The sequence below is a fragment of the Chinchilla lanigera genome, unplaced genomic scaffold (genome assembly GCF_000276665.1).
Source record: "Chinchilla lanigera isolate Chin_1 unplaced genomic scaffold, ChiLan1.0 scaffold00086, whole genome shotgun sequence".
Taxonomy (NCBI): Eukaryota; Metazoa; Chordata; class Mammalia; order Rodentia; family Chinchillidae; genus Chinchilla; species Chinchilla lanigera.
In genome coordinates, this window is record NW_004955487.1 from 4,867,427 (window position 1) to 4,886,785 (window position 19,359).

General features: G+C 51.7%; 1 protein-coding gene across 2 annotated transcripts in view; it reads left to right on the forward strand.

Annotated features, from left to right (window-relative positions):
- Positions 1 to 19,359, forward strand: part of Pxdn (peroxidasin) — a gene marked incomplete at its 5' end in the record, with an annotated part of 69,028 nt that continues 49,669 nt past the window's right edge. For both annotated transcript variants that reach the window (XM_005404386.2, XM_005404387.2), the window contains 1 exon segment: positions 1 to 228. In XM_005404386.2, the coding sequence (XP_005404443.1) occupies positions 29 to 228 (200 nt within the window).

Sequence of the window (19,359 nt, forward strand, 5' to 3'; positions counted from 1 at the left end):
CCGCGCGCCCGTCGTTCGCGCCGTGGCCATGGCCGCGCGCCTCGCGGGCTCTGCGCGCCGCTGCCTACTGGCGCTCGTGCTGTGCTGCGCCTGGGGCACGCTGACCGCCGTTGCCTCGAAGCCGGGCTCAGGGTGCCCGAGCCGCTGCTTGTGCTTCCGCACCACTGTGCGCTGCATGCATCTGCTGCTGGAGGCCGTGCCCGCCGTGGCGCCTCAGACCTCCATTCTGTGAGTGCGCGGGCCCGAGGGGCGCGGGAGCCCCAGGTGGGGGAGGCTGGAACGCAGGGGGTGCAGGGAGACCAAGGGCCACAGAATCCTGGGGTAACTGGGATTCAAGGAGAAGCGTGGGGGGAGGGAGGCCGCGGGGACTAAGGGGCACCGGAGCCTGGGGGCGGCTGGGGTGCAGAGAGGTCTTGGGCGTGCGTATTTGGGGTGCTGTGGGTCAAGGGGCTCCAGGAACCTGGGGGAGGTCTAGGGCGCAGAGGGAGGCGGGGCTCATGCGGTGCTTGGAGACTCAAGGGCGCCAGAGGCTCGGGTCTGCTGGGACCTGGGACCCTGGCTGGCAGACGTGGGGGATCCGGGCCTTTGTCCGCCCTGGCCAGGACGCAGAGGGGCGGACCCGAGTGAGCGCGCGGACCCGAGATCCGCCTTTGTTGGGAGCTTGACGTCCCTGGCAGGACTGGGCAGTCGCTGGGGGCTTCGCGGAAAGCACCGCTGTCCTACACTCCCTCCTCTCACAGGCCCCTTTTTCCCCCAGCTCTGTGTTCCCCTCTCCCCGGGTCTCCCCCCGCCCCCGCCCCCGCCCCCTGCTCCAGCGAGGGCCCCGGGCTTTACTCAGCTCCGGTCTCCCCTCCCAGCCTGGCCTCCCGGCTTCCCTTTTTCCTCCCTGCGCCCTGGAACCTCCCTCACCAGCCTCATCTCCCGCCCCGCGGCGCCCCCAGCCGGGATCCCCGCATCTGCCAGGGCGCGGGGCCTCCTGTCCGTAGGGTTTCCAGGGGCCCAGCTTCGGGAACCGAGCTCTGCTCAGCCGGGAGGAGAGGCACAGCGGCGTCGGCCAGGAGCGCGTCACTCCCTCCAGCGCCGAACCGGCGGCGGGGTTCGCTGGCCCTTGAGCAGGATTCGCTCGGCACTTAGGCGTTCGTCGCTTCCACTGAGCAGATATAATGTATCGCACATGCTACCCGCCTGTCCCCAGGCCGCGGACTCCACGCCATGCTCCCCGCCACAGGGATCCATTCTTCTTCACGCAGCCGGTGCTCGGGGACCCCTGGCCAACAGACTTGAAAATAAAAAGTGCAAATTCAGTGGAGGCTGGCATGCGTTTAGGACTCTCGATCCGCGTCTTGCAGTTGCCTTTCTGCATGTCGCTTCTCCTGGCGGGACCGAGGACATTTGGCACCGTAGAAGGCACTGCAAAAGTTATAAAATTGGGAGTGAACTGTTCAGGAAATGGGAGATTTCTAAAACTAAGCGCCCCGCACCACAGCCCACCTCTAGCGATCACCCTGTGCAGGTCGGGTTGTGCAGGTTGGGAGCCCGGGGCTGGGTTTATGCCCAGCCTGCAATGGTGCCCTCAGAGAGCCAGGCAAAGTTTTCCTCCCAGAGGTGTTAGGTGTTGAGCCGAGGTTGGCCTCTCAGAAGGCGTCTCGCCAAAATGGACTGCACGAGGTCCCCCAAGTGTGGATAATCAATTCCTTAGTGAGTCGGTGGAAAACAGGCCATTTCTCACATCTGGTCAAAGCCTAACACGTTAGCCATGTTTTGGTTTCAGATCTTAATTGCTTTTGAAAAAGAACAGTACTGCAAAGTGAGCCCTGTAGAACAAAAAGGAGGGTGTGCCCCGCCCTCGGTCCTGTCCCCACCCCCACCCCTGCTGGCCCCAAAAATGTGACCTAGGGTGTATAATGGAGGTGAGAGGGACCGGCGACCTCCTACCCAGTCCACACTCCAGAACTCCCTGAAAAGTGAATTTCTTGACACATGCGCATGGCTTTGGAGTTTTCAGAAACGCTTTGAAATGACAGCACTTGGTGTCCCTGATTGAGGAGTAGGATTGAAACCCCAGGGAACTAAGAAGCTTCTGGGTGAAGTGATGGACCCCCCCACACACACACCACCGTGGGAATACAGGAAGGGTGACACCATGTTCAGCGCCCTGTGGCCAGGGCTGTGGGCACAAGGGCACAGCACGGGGTTGGGAGCCAGAACGTGGGCTGGAGTTCGATTAGTGAGCTGGGTCCCCCTCCCCAGTGTGAGTGTGTCGCTGTGCGGACAGAGGCTGTGTGTAGCTGTGGTGGTTGTAGGAAAAAAGAGGAACCCGTTACCTGGGAAAGAGGGTGACCTCTTCTGTGTCTCTGGGAGTCTAGGCTGGCGTGGATGGGGCTGCTCAATGGGATGTAGTCCTATGCAGAAGCATTCAGTGCTTACTTTCTGCTTTGCTGACGGCTCTTTTTCTCTTGCACATGTTGTTAGTTTTTAATTTTTTAAAAAAAAATTCTTTTGGTAAAAATTGATGAATGCTGAACTGGTTTGGTGGTGCACACTGTAAATCCAGCACTCAGAAGGCAGAGGCGGGAGGAGCCCTACAGGTGGGAGGCCAGGCTGGGCTACATAGTGATTTCGAGGCCACCCTGAACTACACAGGAGACCAGTCTCAAAAACAAACACACAAAAAAGTTGATGAAGCTAGAGGACAGGCACAAGAGGAACTAGCTAGCCCCAAAGCCCTTAGGGCTAGGACGCTGTCAGGGTTTCCCTTCACTTTTACAACCATCACCTCTGCCCCAGAATTGAATCAGGATTTCCCGGAAGGCCATCAAGCTCTGAGTGGTTTGGGCCACACCTAGTCCCAGATTGTCATGATTTGTGGTCTGAGGCTTCGGACTGTCGCCCGACAGTCCTGGTGAGAGACCAGGCTCCCTGTGATCCAGGCTTCCTGTGCTGTGAGCTCACCCTGCTGTCCTTCCCTCCTCGCAGCAGGAGTTGGTCACCCTGATAATGAGATCGAAAGAGATAGTGCCTTTGTTCCCGGCCCCTTTCCTCTTCCACCTCAGCCTTTTTGGGGAAAGCAACTTTTAAACAGCTCTGAGTCCTGCTGGTCTCAGGACCTCTTCCCTTAGGCCCCACCCCTTCCTCCTCCCGGAGCGGCCAGTGAGGTCCGGGGAATCCACCCTGCACAGCTCACAACCACCAGGCAGTGCCCGCCTCTGCAAAGCCCGGAGTTGTTCCAAACCAAGCCAATGTGGCAGAAACCCGGGCACGTGTGGGGTGGCGAGACAGGAAGGTGGCGCTGCAGGGACCGGGCACCAGTCCCAGTGAGGCCACCTGTCTGCTGGACAGCTGTTCTGGATTCTCCAGCTCTCTGTGTGTAGGGCCTGTGGAGTATTCAAAACCAAAAAGATCCAATGCCGGGTGTGGTGGCACATGCATGTCTATGATCCCAGCACTCTGGGAGGCTGAGATGGGAGGATCATAAGTTCGAGTTCGACCTGGGGAACTTGGTGACTTAGAAAGACCCTGTCTCAAAATAAAAAGTAAAAAGGGCTGGGGATGGAGCTCAGTGTGAAGGCCTTGGGTTCAGTCCCCAGTTTGAGTCCTTGCTTTGTGTGAAATAAATCACTGCTTTTCTTTCTCTTCTCCTGGTACTGGTGATCCAGTCCAGGGCCTTTACACTGAGCTACATACATGACCAGCCCCTTTTTAGACTTTTTGTTTTTGTTTTCAGTTTTGAGACAGAATCTCACTAAGTAGCTTAGATGGGGTTTGAATTTGGGATCCTCCTGCCTCAGCCTCCCAGAGTGCTGGGTTTTGCTTTACTTTTAAATTAACTGCTGTGATGAAATTAAAGATTTTGTTATCACAGCTCCAATAATTTAAACAGTGTCACAGGAATATTTGTAAATGACTTGGATGTTGATTGTTTATCTTAGTGTGATGGTGGATGGACCCAGTATTTTCTCCCCCACCTCATGGCTCTGGGACTTCTCTGAGGAATGGGGGCTTCCCCAAGGCACTGCCTTGCCTTGGGGCCCTACACCCCCACTTCTGGCCGAGTCTGGAAACACCCACCTGAGGACCCACGGCGGCTAAACTCTCTCCTGCTTTTTAGAACTCTCCCTCCTGTGTTTTCCTACATCAAGGAAATAGCACCAAAGAGAATCTGTCAGTCTTAGTGGTTCTGAAGCCTGGCTGATGTAGGTCTGGATGGATCCAGTGTTATGTGGTTCTCTCCTCCCAACCCCCCACCTGGCTTTCCTCAGTGTTATTGGACGCAGTTTCCTCACTTGGTGACAAGCGGCATCTGCAGTCATTCCTCCCCATGCAGCGGGAAGAGGAGGCACCAGCGCTGGGTAGTTTGGGCAACTCTTTTTGAGACAGTGTCTTCCTAAGTCTAGGCTGGCCAACTTGCTATGCAGGCCAGGCTGGCCTAAAACTCTGGATCTTCCTGCCTCAGCCTCCTGAGGCAATCTTATCATCACCCCTAGCTGGCCCCTTGTCTGGGGGCCAGCCAGCCCTTGTTCAGCAGTGGGTCCAGAGGCCGTGCCCGTGCCTGTGCCGGTGCTGTGGCTGAAGTCTGCCCCGCCCTAGTTTATTGCCAGAGTTGTCGAGGGCTCCTCGCCAAGGACCTGGGACATTTATCAGATTTATCAGAAGATAAGGAGGTCAGGCAAGCAGGGCGAGGAGAGCTGGCCCTTCACGGATTCCAGTTGCACCATTAAAAATGCAAACAAAACAGAAACAAAATCCAGGGTGACCTCAGTAATTATAAAACAAGTAAAAGCTGAAAGTGCCCCATGCATTGTGCTGATTCCCATAGGCTGCTCAGAAGTTTCTCCATCTCCGAGTGGAAACATCAGGCTTTTTCTTTTGCACTTGACAATAACAAGAAACTAAAGTAGACTTGAGTGTGTAACTGTGGCACTCTCGGGTCAGGACTCAGGGCTGGAGACCTGGACATATTTTAGGGTTCAGGAACTCTTTGCCCCTCCTACTTACTGCATGGAACAGGTCTTCTGTTCAGATAGGAGGTCTCTTGTAGTCCACAATGTCTGGGTCACTGGATTATTTTAGCAGTTACTCATGTACTTTTAGGGTACAGGAAAAAATGTGATTTATTTAAAAGTAGGTTCTTTGGTGAATTCAATTCAGGAGCAGTTAGATTTTACTGCAGTGTGTAAATAGTTACAGCATTTTGTGTGGGTGGGCCGGGTGACTCCAGAGTCAGGGACGGACCAGTGCGGATCGCTCAGCTCTGGGTGCTGCAGGCCACTGGTATAGAATCAGCAGGATGTGGCAGGGCATGGAGATGCATTTTGATCCTTCACATAACATCACTGATGGCTGAAAAATCTATCCAGATTTATCATTACAAGGCTTTATGTGTCCTCTGCCTGGGTGTTTTGTTTGCTTTTTGTTTCTATTTTGTGTTTTTGAGACAGGCTGTCACTATGTACTTCAGGCTGCTCTGGTGATCCTCCTGCCCCAGCCTCCCAAGTGCTGGGATCACAGACATGCGCCACCACACCCACTGCGTGTTTATTTTGAATGTAGGAGCCCTTTTCCCCCACCCCCAGGCATCTGGTCTGTCTTCAGGTGCCGCCAACCCATAGACAGAGCAGGTGGGGGGAGTCTCGGCAAAGGGATGGTTTGTGTGCCCCAGGTTGAGACTAGGGAGAGAGAGCTAGGGAAGACCCGGTGCCTGGTCAGATCACAGTTCTCTTGTCCTGCCGCAGGTACAGGGTCAGGGATCCGTGTGTTGGAGATTCACCCTTCTCCTGATTGTTCAGCACTCCTAAGTGCAGAAAATTCAGACATGCTGGCCTCTGGGTCTTCACCCCAGAGACACGAGAGGAGGATGCACAGGCCCTGTCCCATGTCCGCAGGGTTGATTAGGCACCTGTCTGATACTGATTGGTTCCACATCTCACCACAGCCCTGCTAATCAGCTCCTGAAAGGGCCAGTGTCCCACTTTGTTCCTGTCTGGGAGCCTGGGGCTGGGTGTTTCTTAAGGTTGCAGATGTCCAGCTCTCTAGAGATAAACACTACCTTTGTGTACAGAGCGCTGTGGAGCAGGAACCCTCCCTGGGATCCACTCCAGATTAGTGGAGCCCCTTCTAGGTGTGTCTGGTGGTCCGGTGGTTAGTCATAGAGGGTGACATTGGCCTTTTTTTTTGAGACAGGGTCTTGCTTTGTAGTTTCGGCTAGCCTTGCACTCACTTTGTAGCCCAGGCTAACCTCAGACTCACAGCAATCCTCCTGCCTCAGCCTCCTGAGTACTGGGATGACAGGCATGTGCCTACATTGGTGAGACAACGGTCATCTGCCGTTTGTTCCACAGTCAGGCTGAAGTATAAGCTTAGCCAAGGACTAGATTATTACAGGGAATTTCACTTCATGGGGGAAGAAGAGCCTTATTGAAACACAGAGCTGCACCTCGCGGGAGGGCACCTACTAGGAGGATACCGAAAGTTTTGTCCCTTGTCCTACCGTCAACATGGTGAGCAAACAGCCCTCATCCCTGCCTCTCTGCTCATGAAGGATTTTATTCTTTTTCTTTTGTTTTATTCTGGGGCTTGAATGCAAGGCCTTCACACTGAGCTATATTCCCATCCCTTTCTAAGTTGTACTTTGGGACAAGGTTTCAGTAAGTTCCCCAGGCTGGGATAGAAATTTCAATCCTCCCACTTCAGCCTCCCAGAGTGCTGGGATCACAGGCGTGCACTGCCATACCTGGCATCATGGTGCTTTCTTACTGTGTGCTTACTCTCTGAACATTCTAGGAATGTCAACTCTCTCCTCTCTACCAGCAGAAATTGGTTCCTTTTCTCTTTTTTCCCCTTTTTCAGCCTATCTGAAGGTTTATCAGTTTTACTGCTCTGGAAAATTGACTTTTGGATGTATTAATTCTTTGCATTTGTCGCTGTTTTCATTGAGTTTCTTTGAGTGAGTCTTGCCCTTGTTATTCCATCTTGTTGGAAAGCACATGTCCCCACATACTCTTTTAGAAATGTTGTTGAACCTTCTTTAAATTCTTCTGCAACAAGGTGTGGTAAGAAATAACAATGAAAATAAAATACAGGCTGAGTTCACATTCTCAAGTTCAGATTTTTTTTTTAAATACTGAAAAGGACTCCGCTCTGGCGATGTCTTTTCTGCGTCTCTGGAATACTGTGTGTCAGGTGGTGTAAGCACAGTGCTGTCCTGAGCCACTCACGGGCTCAGCAGTGAGCGCCACCCTCAAGGATGCGCTTAGCTGCACAGCTCTTCCTGGGGGTCCTGCTTGGAGCCAGGGGTTGCAGGGTGAGCTGTGTGGGTTGGGTCACAACTGTTCACATTTGTCTAAGGCTGTCTGCTAACCCAACAGAAGAGGGGAGTGGCTGCCACCAACTGAACCATTCACAGTCTGGTTTTCTCTTTAAGATCTTTTTGCTGGTCAAGCTTGATTGTGTCAGCTGGACTGGCTTGGGATCCTTCCAGAAGATTAGTAAAGCCCACTTTTGTAAGTATCTAGGTGGTCATGGGGTGACCTTGGAGTCTCTGTCTGGCCCCTGCCTCCTTCCTCTCTGGCAGTGTTCCCCAGCTCTGCTCCCCAACCACCGTGAACCAAGCAGCTGTGTTCCCCCACAACCTTCTGCCATGATGCTCCTGCTAACCGTGGACTGAATCCCCTGAAATCGTGAGCCAAGTTAAACTTTTCTTCCATCTGTCATGTCAAGTATTGTGTCCTAGTGATGGGAAAACTAACAGATACAATCCTCTTTGCTCTAACAGTGACTCCAGGTCCCCAGCTCTGTCTGCCCTGAAATGCTACCTCCAGGCTGTGCTGGAGGGAGATGGGGCAGTGACCACATGGAAGACTCACCATGCCAAACTGCTAGAGGAGACGCTTCACTGCTCCTGCACTGTATTGGGGAGCACTGGTCTCATGTCCCAGCATAGCTCTAGGGGCCCTGGGAGGTGGATTCAGCAGGTGCCTACACAGGAATGGAGATTTGAGTGTCTCCCTGCTTCTACTGCAGCGGCGCTGGACTTCATTGGTGCCTAATTATTGCACTATCTTTAGACTTGTCTGACTGGTCATTTTCTCTTGTCTTCAACAGGATGCCGCTGTTTGTGTGTGTGGAGCAGCTTTTCTTAGAGAGGTCAACCAGGTGTCTATGATATCTATGTTCCTAATTTTGATGTGCTATGAGTTAGGGTGACTTCACCCCCTTCCAACCCCCAACCCAGCTCCTAATGTATGAGTTGGCAATACTACCACAGATAGCCTTAATTAAAAACCCTCTCATTTCTAAGGAGAAAAATCCCATTGTCTGCATTTGGGCACTAAAGGCAACTTGTTTGTGTTTGATTGTTACCTGTGCCATGATCCAAGGTATGGGTAGGGTGGTCTCAGTGACCACAACCCCTCACTTACAGGTAGATTTCTTGCCAGTCAGACACTTGGCTGAAGACTTCTCCAAGGGGCAAGCAGATAAGGCTTTGACATTGTCTGCCCTGGAGAATTCCAACAGGGAAAGCCAGAAGGAATCTTTAATCCTCAGGTTGAACCATTAGCTTCAGGGGCCAGGAGATCAGCTGTGTTTCTGAAGAGTTTTTGCTGAGAATGGTAACAGTGCATCTCCTGCAGCCTTGTGCCAGGGCTGTGACTTATGCCCTGGATCGTGGGCGTGTTCCTGCTCTCTGACTCTGGCCCTGTGCTCTGAGCTCTTCCTGTTTACCTCCTACACATCCAAAGTTGTATATAAATTTATAAGATCTTTGGAAATGTGCCTCACTGCCTTCTGTCCCAGGACCACTCAAGTGTTCGTCATTGTTTACCTGGCGTAGGAGTGGAGTCATATCCGATACACGAACGTCACATTAGCCGTTCCTGCTGGAAGCCAGGGGCTACCCCTTTTGCTCTACAAGCTGCAAGCTCAAGAGTTATGAAATCAGTTCTTTTACCCACTAGTTGTACCCTGTGTTTATTTTTCCTTTGCCACATTTAAAAATTTTTGTTGCAGTTTGTACATTTGTACATGTTCATGGAAGAAGCATTTGAAAATATAAACAAAACAACAACCTCACGTTCCCATCATTAGAGAAAAGCACTGGTTTGTTGGTACACATTTATACAAGCACCTGTATGTGTGCACATGGACATGTTGACATTTGTATATTTATCTATCATGTGTCTATCTTCAAATATTGGATCTTGATAAGCTTTCCTGCTCTATAATACACTTTTTGTTTTAAAATCTGGCAACAAGGTGGATATGGTAGTACATACCTGTAATCCCAGGACTCTGGGAGGTTGAGGCGGAAAGATCATAAGTTCAAATCCAGTCTGGGTAACCTAGCAACTAAGCAAGACCCTGTCTCAAAATATAAACAAACAAAGAAATAAATAGGGCTATGGATGAAGCTCAGTGCAAAAGCCCTGAGATCAATCCCCAGTACCACAAAAATAAAGTAAATCTGCAACACAGTTTGATAGTGTGTTTATTCAATAATACACCCACTTCCTCTGTAATACACAGCCCATTATCTCTCCTGGGGTAGAGCAGGCTGTAAGTTCATAGGGTAAGATCCTTTCCATAAACTGTGCTGACTTTAATTGGAGTGGACTTGTGGTGTAAATGAAGTTACCACGAAGTACAGTTTTCCATGCTGGATTGGCTTTTTTTATTGACAGACCAAACCAGATGTTTAAGAAACCTCTCATTTTGCCTTTTGAGGCCGGGACATGGAAGTGCCCCATAATTGTGGGCGCTCTTCCCTTCTTCTCAAAGCCCCTTCCTTATTTTTAGAAGCAAGTCTCCTTTTTTAGCATGCCGCATCAGTATAGATCTAATCTTAGTTACTCACCAAGAATGAGGAACAGTAAACGTGGAATCTCAGACCTGCTTTAGATGTCAGGCTGACCGTGGTAAAAATGGAACATTTTGCCTTAGCAATAATTGGAGCTCTAAGGTTAGTGCTTATACTGCCCGAAGGGGAAAAAGCAAGATTCCCCTCTCAGGCAGTTCTCAGACAGGAAGATTTCTTTCAGATGAATTGTGAGTACCTGGTGTTTCTCCAGTGGAAGGCAAGGTCGAAGGGCATCTGCTGATCTTGTCATTGAAGTCAGTCTTTAGCCCAGTAGCAGCCAGTGGTCCCATAGGAAGTAAGATTAAACTGTTGCTTCCTGGGGTGAAGCAAATATTTCTAAAAGTCCAAAACTAGTAGAGTACCATTCTTAACTTTTAAAATAGCAGTGAAAGCAGATAGTTAGTCACCATGTTACTTTTTCAGATATCGGATGTTTGTATTGGCGTGGAAACAGGGAAACATTAACCTTGAACATTTAGGCTTTTGTGTGTTTTTCATTGTGTAATTTTCTAATATCAGTGCCATTTTATCCCTCCAGCCATCCACCTACCCATGCATTCATCCATCCACACATGTACCCACCCAACCATCCATTTACCCATGAATACATCTATCCACCCACCCACCACTGACCCATCCATCTATCCAACCATCCACATATGCATCTGTCCATCTGTCCATTCACCTGCTCACCCATCTATCCATTCATTCAGCCATCCATCCACACATACATCTATTCATGTACCCACCACTGATCTACCCACCCACCCATCCATCCATCCACACATGTATCTGCCCATCTATCCACACATACATCTAGTCATGTACCCACCACTGATCTACCCACCCACCCATCCATCCATCCACACATGTATCTGCCCATCTATCCACACATACATCTAGTCATGTACCCACCACTGATCTATCCACCCACTCACCCGTCCACACATACATCTGCCCACCCATCATCCCTGGTTACTGGAGTCTTTGTTAAATGTCAGGCACTGGTATGCACCCACCCTGCTTATGGGGTGCTCACTGTCCAGGGGGAGTCAGGCTAGGAGGCCCACCCAGCAGTGTTGGAAGTGCCATTGTAATACTGGGCCCCTTCCTGCCCTGCTCATGGTTTAAGAACAGGGTTGATATCAGAAGAGATGGTTATAGGGAAGGAGAGAGCTATAGGAAGAGCCCCTCACCCCCGGCCAGGAGACTCAAGCCTCTCCTCTCCCAAGCTCAGACAGCAGGAGTTTAAACATCCAACTTTGGCATTTTTTCTAGTCTTAGAGAAGCCCTCTGCTGTGAAGTTTCCAGAGGTCTGTGTCCAAGCAGCCTTTGGAACAGGTTCCTGGGAGAACGAGGCTTAGCAGGAAATGACTGAGAGGCTGTTCTTCCTCCTTTCGGGCTCACACCTGGCCAGTGTCTGGACAGTGGGCAAACTAGCCCTTTACACCTCTTTGCTGCACTGAGCTTCATACCTGCGCGCTAGGGTGAGCTGTGTAGCCACTAGAGCCCCGAACCTTAGAGTACAGAGGGCAAGGCAGTTAAACTGGTACCATGGCATAAACTGAAGGAAAACGAGGCAGGTACCTTGAGACTTGCAGAGGAACTGGGTGTGGCAGTGCACACTTTCCTAGGAGGCTGAAGCAGGAGGATTGCAAGTTTAGGCCCAATCTGGGCAATTTAACAAGACATTGACTCAAAAGTAAATGACTGGAGTATACAGCTCAGTGGTAGAGCACTTGCCTAGCAGTAGGCCTAAGGCCCTAGGTTCAGGGTTTCAATCCCGTCCTGCCCAAACAAAAACTTTCAGAGGGACCACCTTGGCTGATAATTACTCCTGTGCCCCTACCGAAGTTGTTTTGCATGGGCACTGTCAGAACCTTCCCAAGGAAGACTTCTACTGTGCTTTGATGTCCCCTGCGGTGGGTCACTCGTTCCCTCCTCTTTCACCATAGTATTTCCTCCTCAGTGGAGCCCGTTTCGTACTTTACACGGTACCTTCTCTCCAGCCCTGGCATGGGCTGCTCTTCCCTTCCTGAATGCTCCAGTTCTGTGTGTATAAGAGCAACACTAGTTAGAAGCTGAGGGCCTCTTCATTATCCAGTTCATGACCCATTTCCTCAGTAGGAGCAATTAAAACACAGCCAGACTGGGGCTTTTAGAAAAACAGAGGCAGAAGTCCGAGCATTTAGGGGAGGTGGTGGCTTCCTGGGCTATGGTTATACAGAGCCCGCCTCCCTCTGCCCAGTTGGCTCAGCAGTAGGTGAGGCCTTGTGGATGACATTTATTTGGCTGAACTCACTTGGCTTCTGCAGGAGCAACCTTAGTTAACCTGCTCAGTTGTTCAAATGGTGATGTTGGCCGTAAGGAGCGGGCTACAGTTCCTGTCCTCAGCCCTTCTGCCTGCTGTTCTGTGATGTTGAATTTTATGTCAGGCCATGGCCCTGAAAATGCGCACAGGCATCACTCTAGATGCTTCTGCATAGGCATTCACAGATGAGATTAATGTTTATGTCTGTAGAGTTTGAGTCTGGGAAGGTATAGCACCTGCTATGGCCACAGAAAGCTTGAATTTGGAACACTTTAGACCAATCAGCAGACTCAAATATGCACCAATCACCAGGTTCAAATATGGCCAATCAGCAGGCTCAAATAAGGACCAATCAGCAGGCTTGAATTTGGACCAATCACAGGGATGCTGCTGCTCTATATAAGCAGCAGACCTGGCCTCACAAGTCTGTTGGTTTACTGGGGCTTTTCTGCACTCTGACCTCCTGTATTTGTTTTGTCCTGTGAGTCAGCTCTGAAGTGGTGACGATCAACCGACAGTGACTTGAGGTGTCACTGGATGATGTCAGCTGGTGATATGTGAGGCCTTTGCAGAGACTAATGGAAACTGCTGGCAGGAGCTCCAGGTGGCTACCAAGGGGCAGTGTGTTGCTGAACTGCTGATGGTAGCTTTGGGCCCAGAGCTGTCATGCTGAGGTCTGAAGGTTGTGGGCATATGGATCTGCAGAGCTGTCATATGAAGGAAGAGCTGAGAGCTATGGACACCCTGAACTTATTAAGACAAGGCTGAAGGGCGGGGGTTGAGGGGGACCAGAGCTGTAATACTGAAGATCGAAGCTGTGGGCTCTCGGGGAACAGCTAGCAGAGATGAGTGAGTGCTATGCCAGCTCGCCATGTCTGTCACTGGAGTGAGAGATCCCCTCCTTTGACCGGCAGCATAGGTGGCGTTCACATGACTCTGTGGTCTTGGTCACAGCTGACTGGGGCAGGTGGGCCCACTTGCTCATGGTAGGACTTAGTCTGAATGGTTGGGCAGCAGGGCAGGTCCCTTTTTCTGAATCTGGATCTTGCCAGGTTGCTTGGACTGAGCTCAGAATTTGTGATCCTCCTGCTTTAGCCTCTCAGGGTACTGGGCTTACAGGTATGTGCTGCTGTGTCTGGTTCCTTGGCGTGTCTCTTAGACTCAAGGAGCTGTGTGTGAGGGAAGGTGGGCAGCACAGGTGGGGGACCACAGGTAGGGACATTGAGGCACCTGCCTGGTCTCCTCCTGCCCTCTACCTATGTTCCAGCCTGGGCAGCTGCCCTCCTGGTCTGGTGTCCTCCCTGGCCCAGCACCTGGGGTCACCATGGCTCCCTAGAGTGACTGCCAGGGAGGAGGCAGAATCCTTGAGAGGTGAACAGAGCAGAGAGGTTTGTGTCTGGGCTACAGTCATGAATGTGGTTGCAGTCGATCACATGGCAGGTTGGCATAGATTAGTAGAGTGGGTTAAGGTGGTAGGTCAGTGCAGGTTTGTATGTTGGATTACGCCGTAGGCCCTCCTGGAAGACTGGTGCTGTAGGTGAGTAATCCATTGTAGTGGTTAGAGTGGATTAGCACTTAGGTCGGTGCTGTAGGTAAATTAGAATAGCAGGTTAGTGGGGATAGTACGGTGCAGTAGATTAGCAAGATAGGTTGAACCCTCTGGGGGTGGTGTATGGCCCAGGAGAAACTTGCAGAGGCTGGAGCTAGCAGGAGTCTCCTCCTAGGTGTGCAGAGTCCTGTGTGTCCCCTGCCTGTGTGACAGTTGGGCAGAACTACTGGAACTGGTGGATTCAGGCACCCCAGGCTGAATATGTTGGCATTCACGGGCGGGCAGACGAGAACAAGAGGCCAGGCAGCACCAGGCATCTGTGGAATCCACTGTCCTGTCTGGGTGTCAGCAGTTGTCAGGGAGAAAGATGCACACACCCGCCCGTCCTTCGCAGGACCGTGCTGGCTGGTGTCCAAGGGGAGCCTCACCTGCCCTGTGGTATCATCCCGCAGAGACCCAGCTTGCTGCGCTTAGACATTAACTCTTAGGGTGTGCTGTTGTCTTTGCTAATCAAATCTATCTTTCCCTGGAGATGATACTGCATCTTAGCCGAGTTCATGCTGGGGACCCTCAGGTCACACTTGGCCAAGAAGCTTCCAAAGGAAAGGTCTTAGGGTGGCTGAGGATGAAACTGGGCGTCCCTACCTGGTTCTGTCTCATTTGGGCTCATGATTTCAGGCAGATGGCTCAGACTTCTCCGGACCTGCCCACTTGATGTGGAAAAGTGAGACTTTGATAGGTTGCAGCCGGTGTGTGTCTCCCAGAGAGGGCAAGGGCGTGGCCCCCCAGAGCCAGCCTGTTTCCCACACCCAGCCTCTCCTTGGTCCTCAGCCCTAATGTTTGTGCATTTTAAAAATGGTAAATCTCATCCTTCAGTCTTTACGACATCCTGTCACCTGGATGGTGCCACCTAGGTTTGCTCACAGGCTCGCTGAGGCTCCACAAAGTCAGGACGCTGGGCCAGGTGTCCACTGTGGGGTGGCGGAGGTGGGGACTGGACCCAGGCCTGTCACTTCTGTTGGCAGCACCTCACCTGCCCACCACAGGTCAGAAAGATGGCCTGACCTACTTACGGCAGGTGAATAAGGGCTGCACCTTTGTCTGGAGAGAAACCTGCGCGTGTACGGTACAAGGCAGATAGAATGCTACCGTGAATGTTTACATTTTTAACATTTTATCAGAATAAAAGACACACTGCCATGAATCCCCCTCAGAACCCTCTCCGCCTTGCTTTGAATACGCTCATCTCATTGTTCTGAAATCCTCTAACCCAATCAACACTCTCTCTAGGGACCTCTTCTAAAGCAAAGCATTGCAAAGGCCTTGCCTCCTAAGGCCATGGTGCTGGGAGCCAGACCTGGGCGCCCACGTGCACAGTGGGGAAGAAGAACTTAACACTATGGCCCCACTGCAGTGGAAAACGAGGTCTAGACTGTGGCCCCCTGCAAAAGGCAAATTAAGGACGAGCAGGCAGCAGGCTGCCTGCGTAATTAAGAGTGGGCGGGAAACATGCCCAAATGCTTGTTTATATTTCCCCAAAGAGACAACCAGCTGCAGAGGAGAGAGGAGCCCGGCCCACAGTCTGGAGCAAGTCTCACTTTGGAGCCTTTTGTGCCCCTGAAGCAGTGTGTGGGTGTCGCTGCCTCCTGGGTGGGACTGTGGGAGGGAGAGGTGTGTGGCTTCCCCAGGGGGCACCCCTCCTTCTGGGCCTTATCCAGTGTTCCCGCTAGATCCAGCCCTGGGTCTTCTTTGACACACCATGTTGTCCCCTTGGCACACCTGTGCATGGGGGATGGGGACACAGCCTCCCTGGCCATAACAGGACATGTTCCTTTCCTGTCCTTGAGCCAGACTGCTGGAGGGCCTGTTTCACTACAGCACTGTTACCAGGTGGGGGGGTTCCAGGGAGCTTCTTTCCACTTCCTTGGTGTTTTGAATAGAGTGGGACAAGGCACACAGAAAAGGCAGTAAGCATGTGCATTTATTGAAGGTGGGAAAGAGTGAGAGCCAGACAGTGAAAAGGCTCACAGTGGCCCTGAGGATAAGGGAAAGGGGTGTTTTGGCACCCAAAATTCTCTGGTTGGCTTCCTGTCATGCAAGTAAGACACTGGAACACTGGGCAAAACTCTCTTTGCTTTACACCAGATGTAAATGAAGGATCAGGAATAGCATCTTTTGATTGGTTGTGCTCACATGCAAATGAAGGATTGAAAAATAACATCTTCTGATTGGTCCTTCAAACAGTCAGATTCAAATGAAGGACTAAGAAGACTTTAGCCTTCTGATTGGTTCTGTGTCCAGTGCCCAGGCGCTGTGAAGTCACTTCGGGTGTCCCGCAAACGCACACCTTCTTTTCTTGTTTGTTTTTTTGTTTTTCTTCCGGTACCAGGAAACGCCTTCTTTTCTTCAGGCAGCATCTCAGACCTGTTGTCGTGGGTTTCTGTGACTTTTGGCACCTTCTGCCCAGCTGGTTGTCCGCATTGCCCCAACCCTAATCTCCTGCTCAGCCCCACAATTCTGCAGCCATGCTGCCCTATGCAGGCATGAGCAGGACGTCTGCAAAGGTCAGACCCGAGCCACGGGTGTGAGGATAGGAGCCAGAGCCACAGGGATTAGTGACAGTGACAGAGAGCATCACTGGAGTACCATCCCAGTTCTGGCCATGCTGGCCATGCCTGTGAATCAAGGGTGACACTGTGGGGCTGATCTTCTACTCAAAAATCACCCCTATTCGCTGATCTGGGTGAAGTGGTACATTCAGAGAAGGGCCTCAGTGCATCTGTCCCTGGATGAGATCCAAGGAGGTCCTTGCAAGAGGAGATGGGGACCTCTACAAGGCCCACTGCTAGGTCCTTGACCTTGGCCAGGGTGTATGAAAGAGAGGCATAAGCGGGTTTATTCGGCAGGATTGGGGGAATAAGAAAAGACACCAGCTTGAGCAACTGGGGGTTCTCTCTGACATGGTTCAGGCAAGGCCCCTCACAAAAGCACGAGACCAGCCTTTATAGATTCTTTGAGAGGGGCCAGGCCTCTCCCTATCACTGTGATCACAGCTTTAATTCTGGTTCAGTAGCTGCAAGAAACAATACGGTTTCATCCCATGAGACGAAGTTCTTGCTGGGGTTCAGTCATGAGTCACTGTCCCCACTTGGGGAAGAGGATCTTACCGTGGGGGGGGTCTGGTGCCAGGCTCCGATTTTCCTAGAACCTAGGGTGATTATAGTTTAGGACAATGGCTGGAAGTCTCTAGGCATCGCTCCAGGGGGTTCCGGAAGAGGACGATGTAAAAGCTGGCAGTTGGGTGTCCTTGCAAGCCCTGAACATTAGTCACGCTCAAACTGGTGGTGTTGGGATTAGAGGGGGCTGCAGTAGATTACGTAAACTTCCAGCTAACAACACTGCTTAAGAGATTAGCATGCCTTGTGCAGAGCTGACGCAGAGTTTTGGATTTCTTTGTCTTCTTTCCGCCTATCTTTATTTTTTCGCTCCTGTCTCAAACCCAGCCAGACAGCAGACTTGGTGATCCCACTGTGGCGTGTTTCAGACAGGAAAAGAGGTGGCTGAACAGATTTGTAAATCGACCGTTCCCCAGGGGCAGATGACGGCCACCTACCACTGGGAGATTGGCATCTTTTAGGGAGCCCCAGGGCCTTCCTGACTTCTGTGCAGGGCCTGGGGCTGAGTGAGCAACAGTCTTGCGCCATTCCTGGGTTGGAAACACAAACCTGGTGTCCCTGCAAAGCTGAGCTGAGGATCGCTTTAGGATTCCACAGGTAACCTCAGTCCCATCTCAGTGGGCTGAAGCATTTTCCCACTGAACTCTCGAGGACAACAAGGAGACACAGTTCTGGCGCTTAGACCGGTGCTCCGCTGACAGCCCATGTGCCTGCACGCAGCTCAGCCGGGAAAGTTCCAGGCAGGACACAAGCCTGTCCAAAGCAAATATTAGCTCCTGGGTTTACTCAGCGCCTGTGGAGATGGGAAGATAACTTGAGACGCCCCGGTTCAGCTGTGCCTCCAGCCTGCAGGGCCTGGTGGGTCTTCTTTGTTCAGGACAAAGCTCATTGTTCTGGCTCTGTTTAAGATCCCTGGACTTTGTTTCCATTCTGGCTTTGTGGGGGTTTTGGCCTGCTTAAGAATTGTCTCTTGCACATGGTCAGGATGCTCTTCTAGTTGCTTCCTCAAGAGACTTTCCCGGGGAGGAATCTGGGGCTTTCTTGGGGAAATAATCAGGTGCTTTGGGCATCAGGATACAGTTCCTCTGCTAGTTCTGACTGAAAGCCAGTACCTCTGGGTTCCCTGCTGAGCACAGTGTCTTCCTGTGTCACTGCCAGGCTGAAGAGGGAGGGATCTTCTGCAGGATTCTCTTTGTGCAGTTTCGGAAACTTTCAGTAACCTGTGTCCCACATTTTGGTGAAAAAGCTTGGAGAGAATTGGATTGTGTGGGTTTAATATTTAGAGTTAACCAAAAGTCAAATGGATCTATAATTAAAGTAATACTGCTTTCCAATCACTCATATTTGAGAATTTGATTTTTAAAAGGCTCTAATAAGGCATCTGGGGTTGATTACAAATGTATCGTTGGATCTGAGTTGTCCTTTTATCTTTTTAGTAGGGCATAAAAGGTGGCAGAGACCTGGAGGTGCCTGATGGGCTCCAGGGACCAGCGCGACTCTTGGTGCCACAAGACAGTCTGGACTGTGGGGACCTCGGTCGCTTGCTCTTGAGCTCTCTGGAGACAACAGTGAGAAGACACAGCTCTTAAAGGCCCCAAAGAGCCTGAGCAGGGAACAAGGGGTCTCCAAAGCTGGCCCAGCAACAGGAGAGATGGGGGTGGAGGCTGTGGGCAAAGATACGAGGGTGTGGGCTGCAGGATGGATCCCGGGGAGCTGAACCTACACCCTACACCAGGGGCGACCTCCTCGGAGTGAGTAGGGACCCCGGCTGTCCAGCAGGAGAGGCTCAGGCCTGGGCCCTGGTGTGGGCACCGGGTCCCAGCCTCGCAGCTGTGTCACTGCAGCCGCTTTCCCCTGCAGTGTGTTCCCGATCTTGTTCAATTCTCTGAATGCAGGGAAAGCGGTGTGATGTCCACTGTCTGCATCACATGGGTTAGTTTTCCGAAACAGCACGAGGCAGGTCTGTGACCCCTGGCAGTGTCAGCCTCCAGCTCCCCTTGTCTTTGGACCCCATCCCTGCTCCAACCCTGAGACTGTTCTACAAACCTGGCTGCGGGATGTGGCCATCTGGTCCACAGTGAGGGAAACTGGGACCCTGTCAGAGGAGGTGGAGCCTAGCGTAGGAAGTCAGGTGCCAGACGCTGGAACTACTTGCCAAGCTTCGGCAGCATGTAATCTCTACCCGCAGTGGGTTTGGCTTTTGTGCTGCTCCACATACATCCTTGTTTCCAAATCCCTCATGATTGAACCCTACTGGCACTTAAAGGGGCCTGACTGACATCAGACTTGCCCTGGCTGACTGATGGCCACGTTAACCGAGCTACTGGAGAGCTGTCCCACCTGGCTGCTTTCATGGGGTCCACAGAGGGCGGAAGCACATTCCCTGAGGTTCCTGAGGCCCCCATTCCTAGGGTGAGGCACTGACAGATAGGAGGATGGTTGGGGCTGCTTCCCGGTGATGCATGTCGCC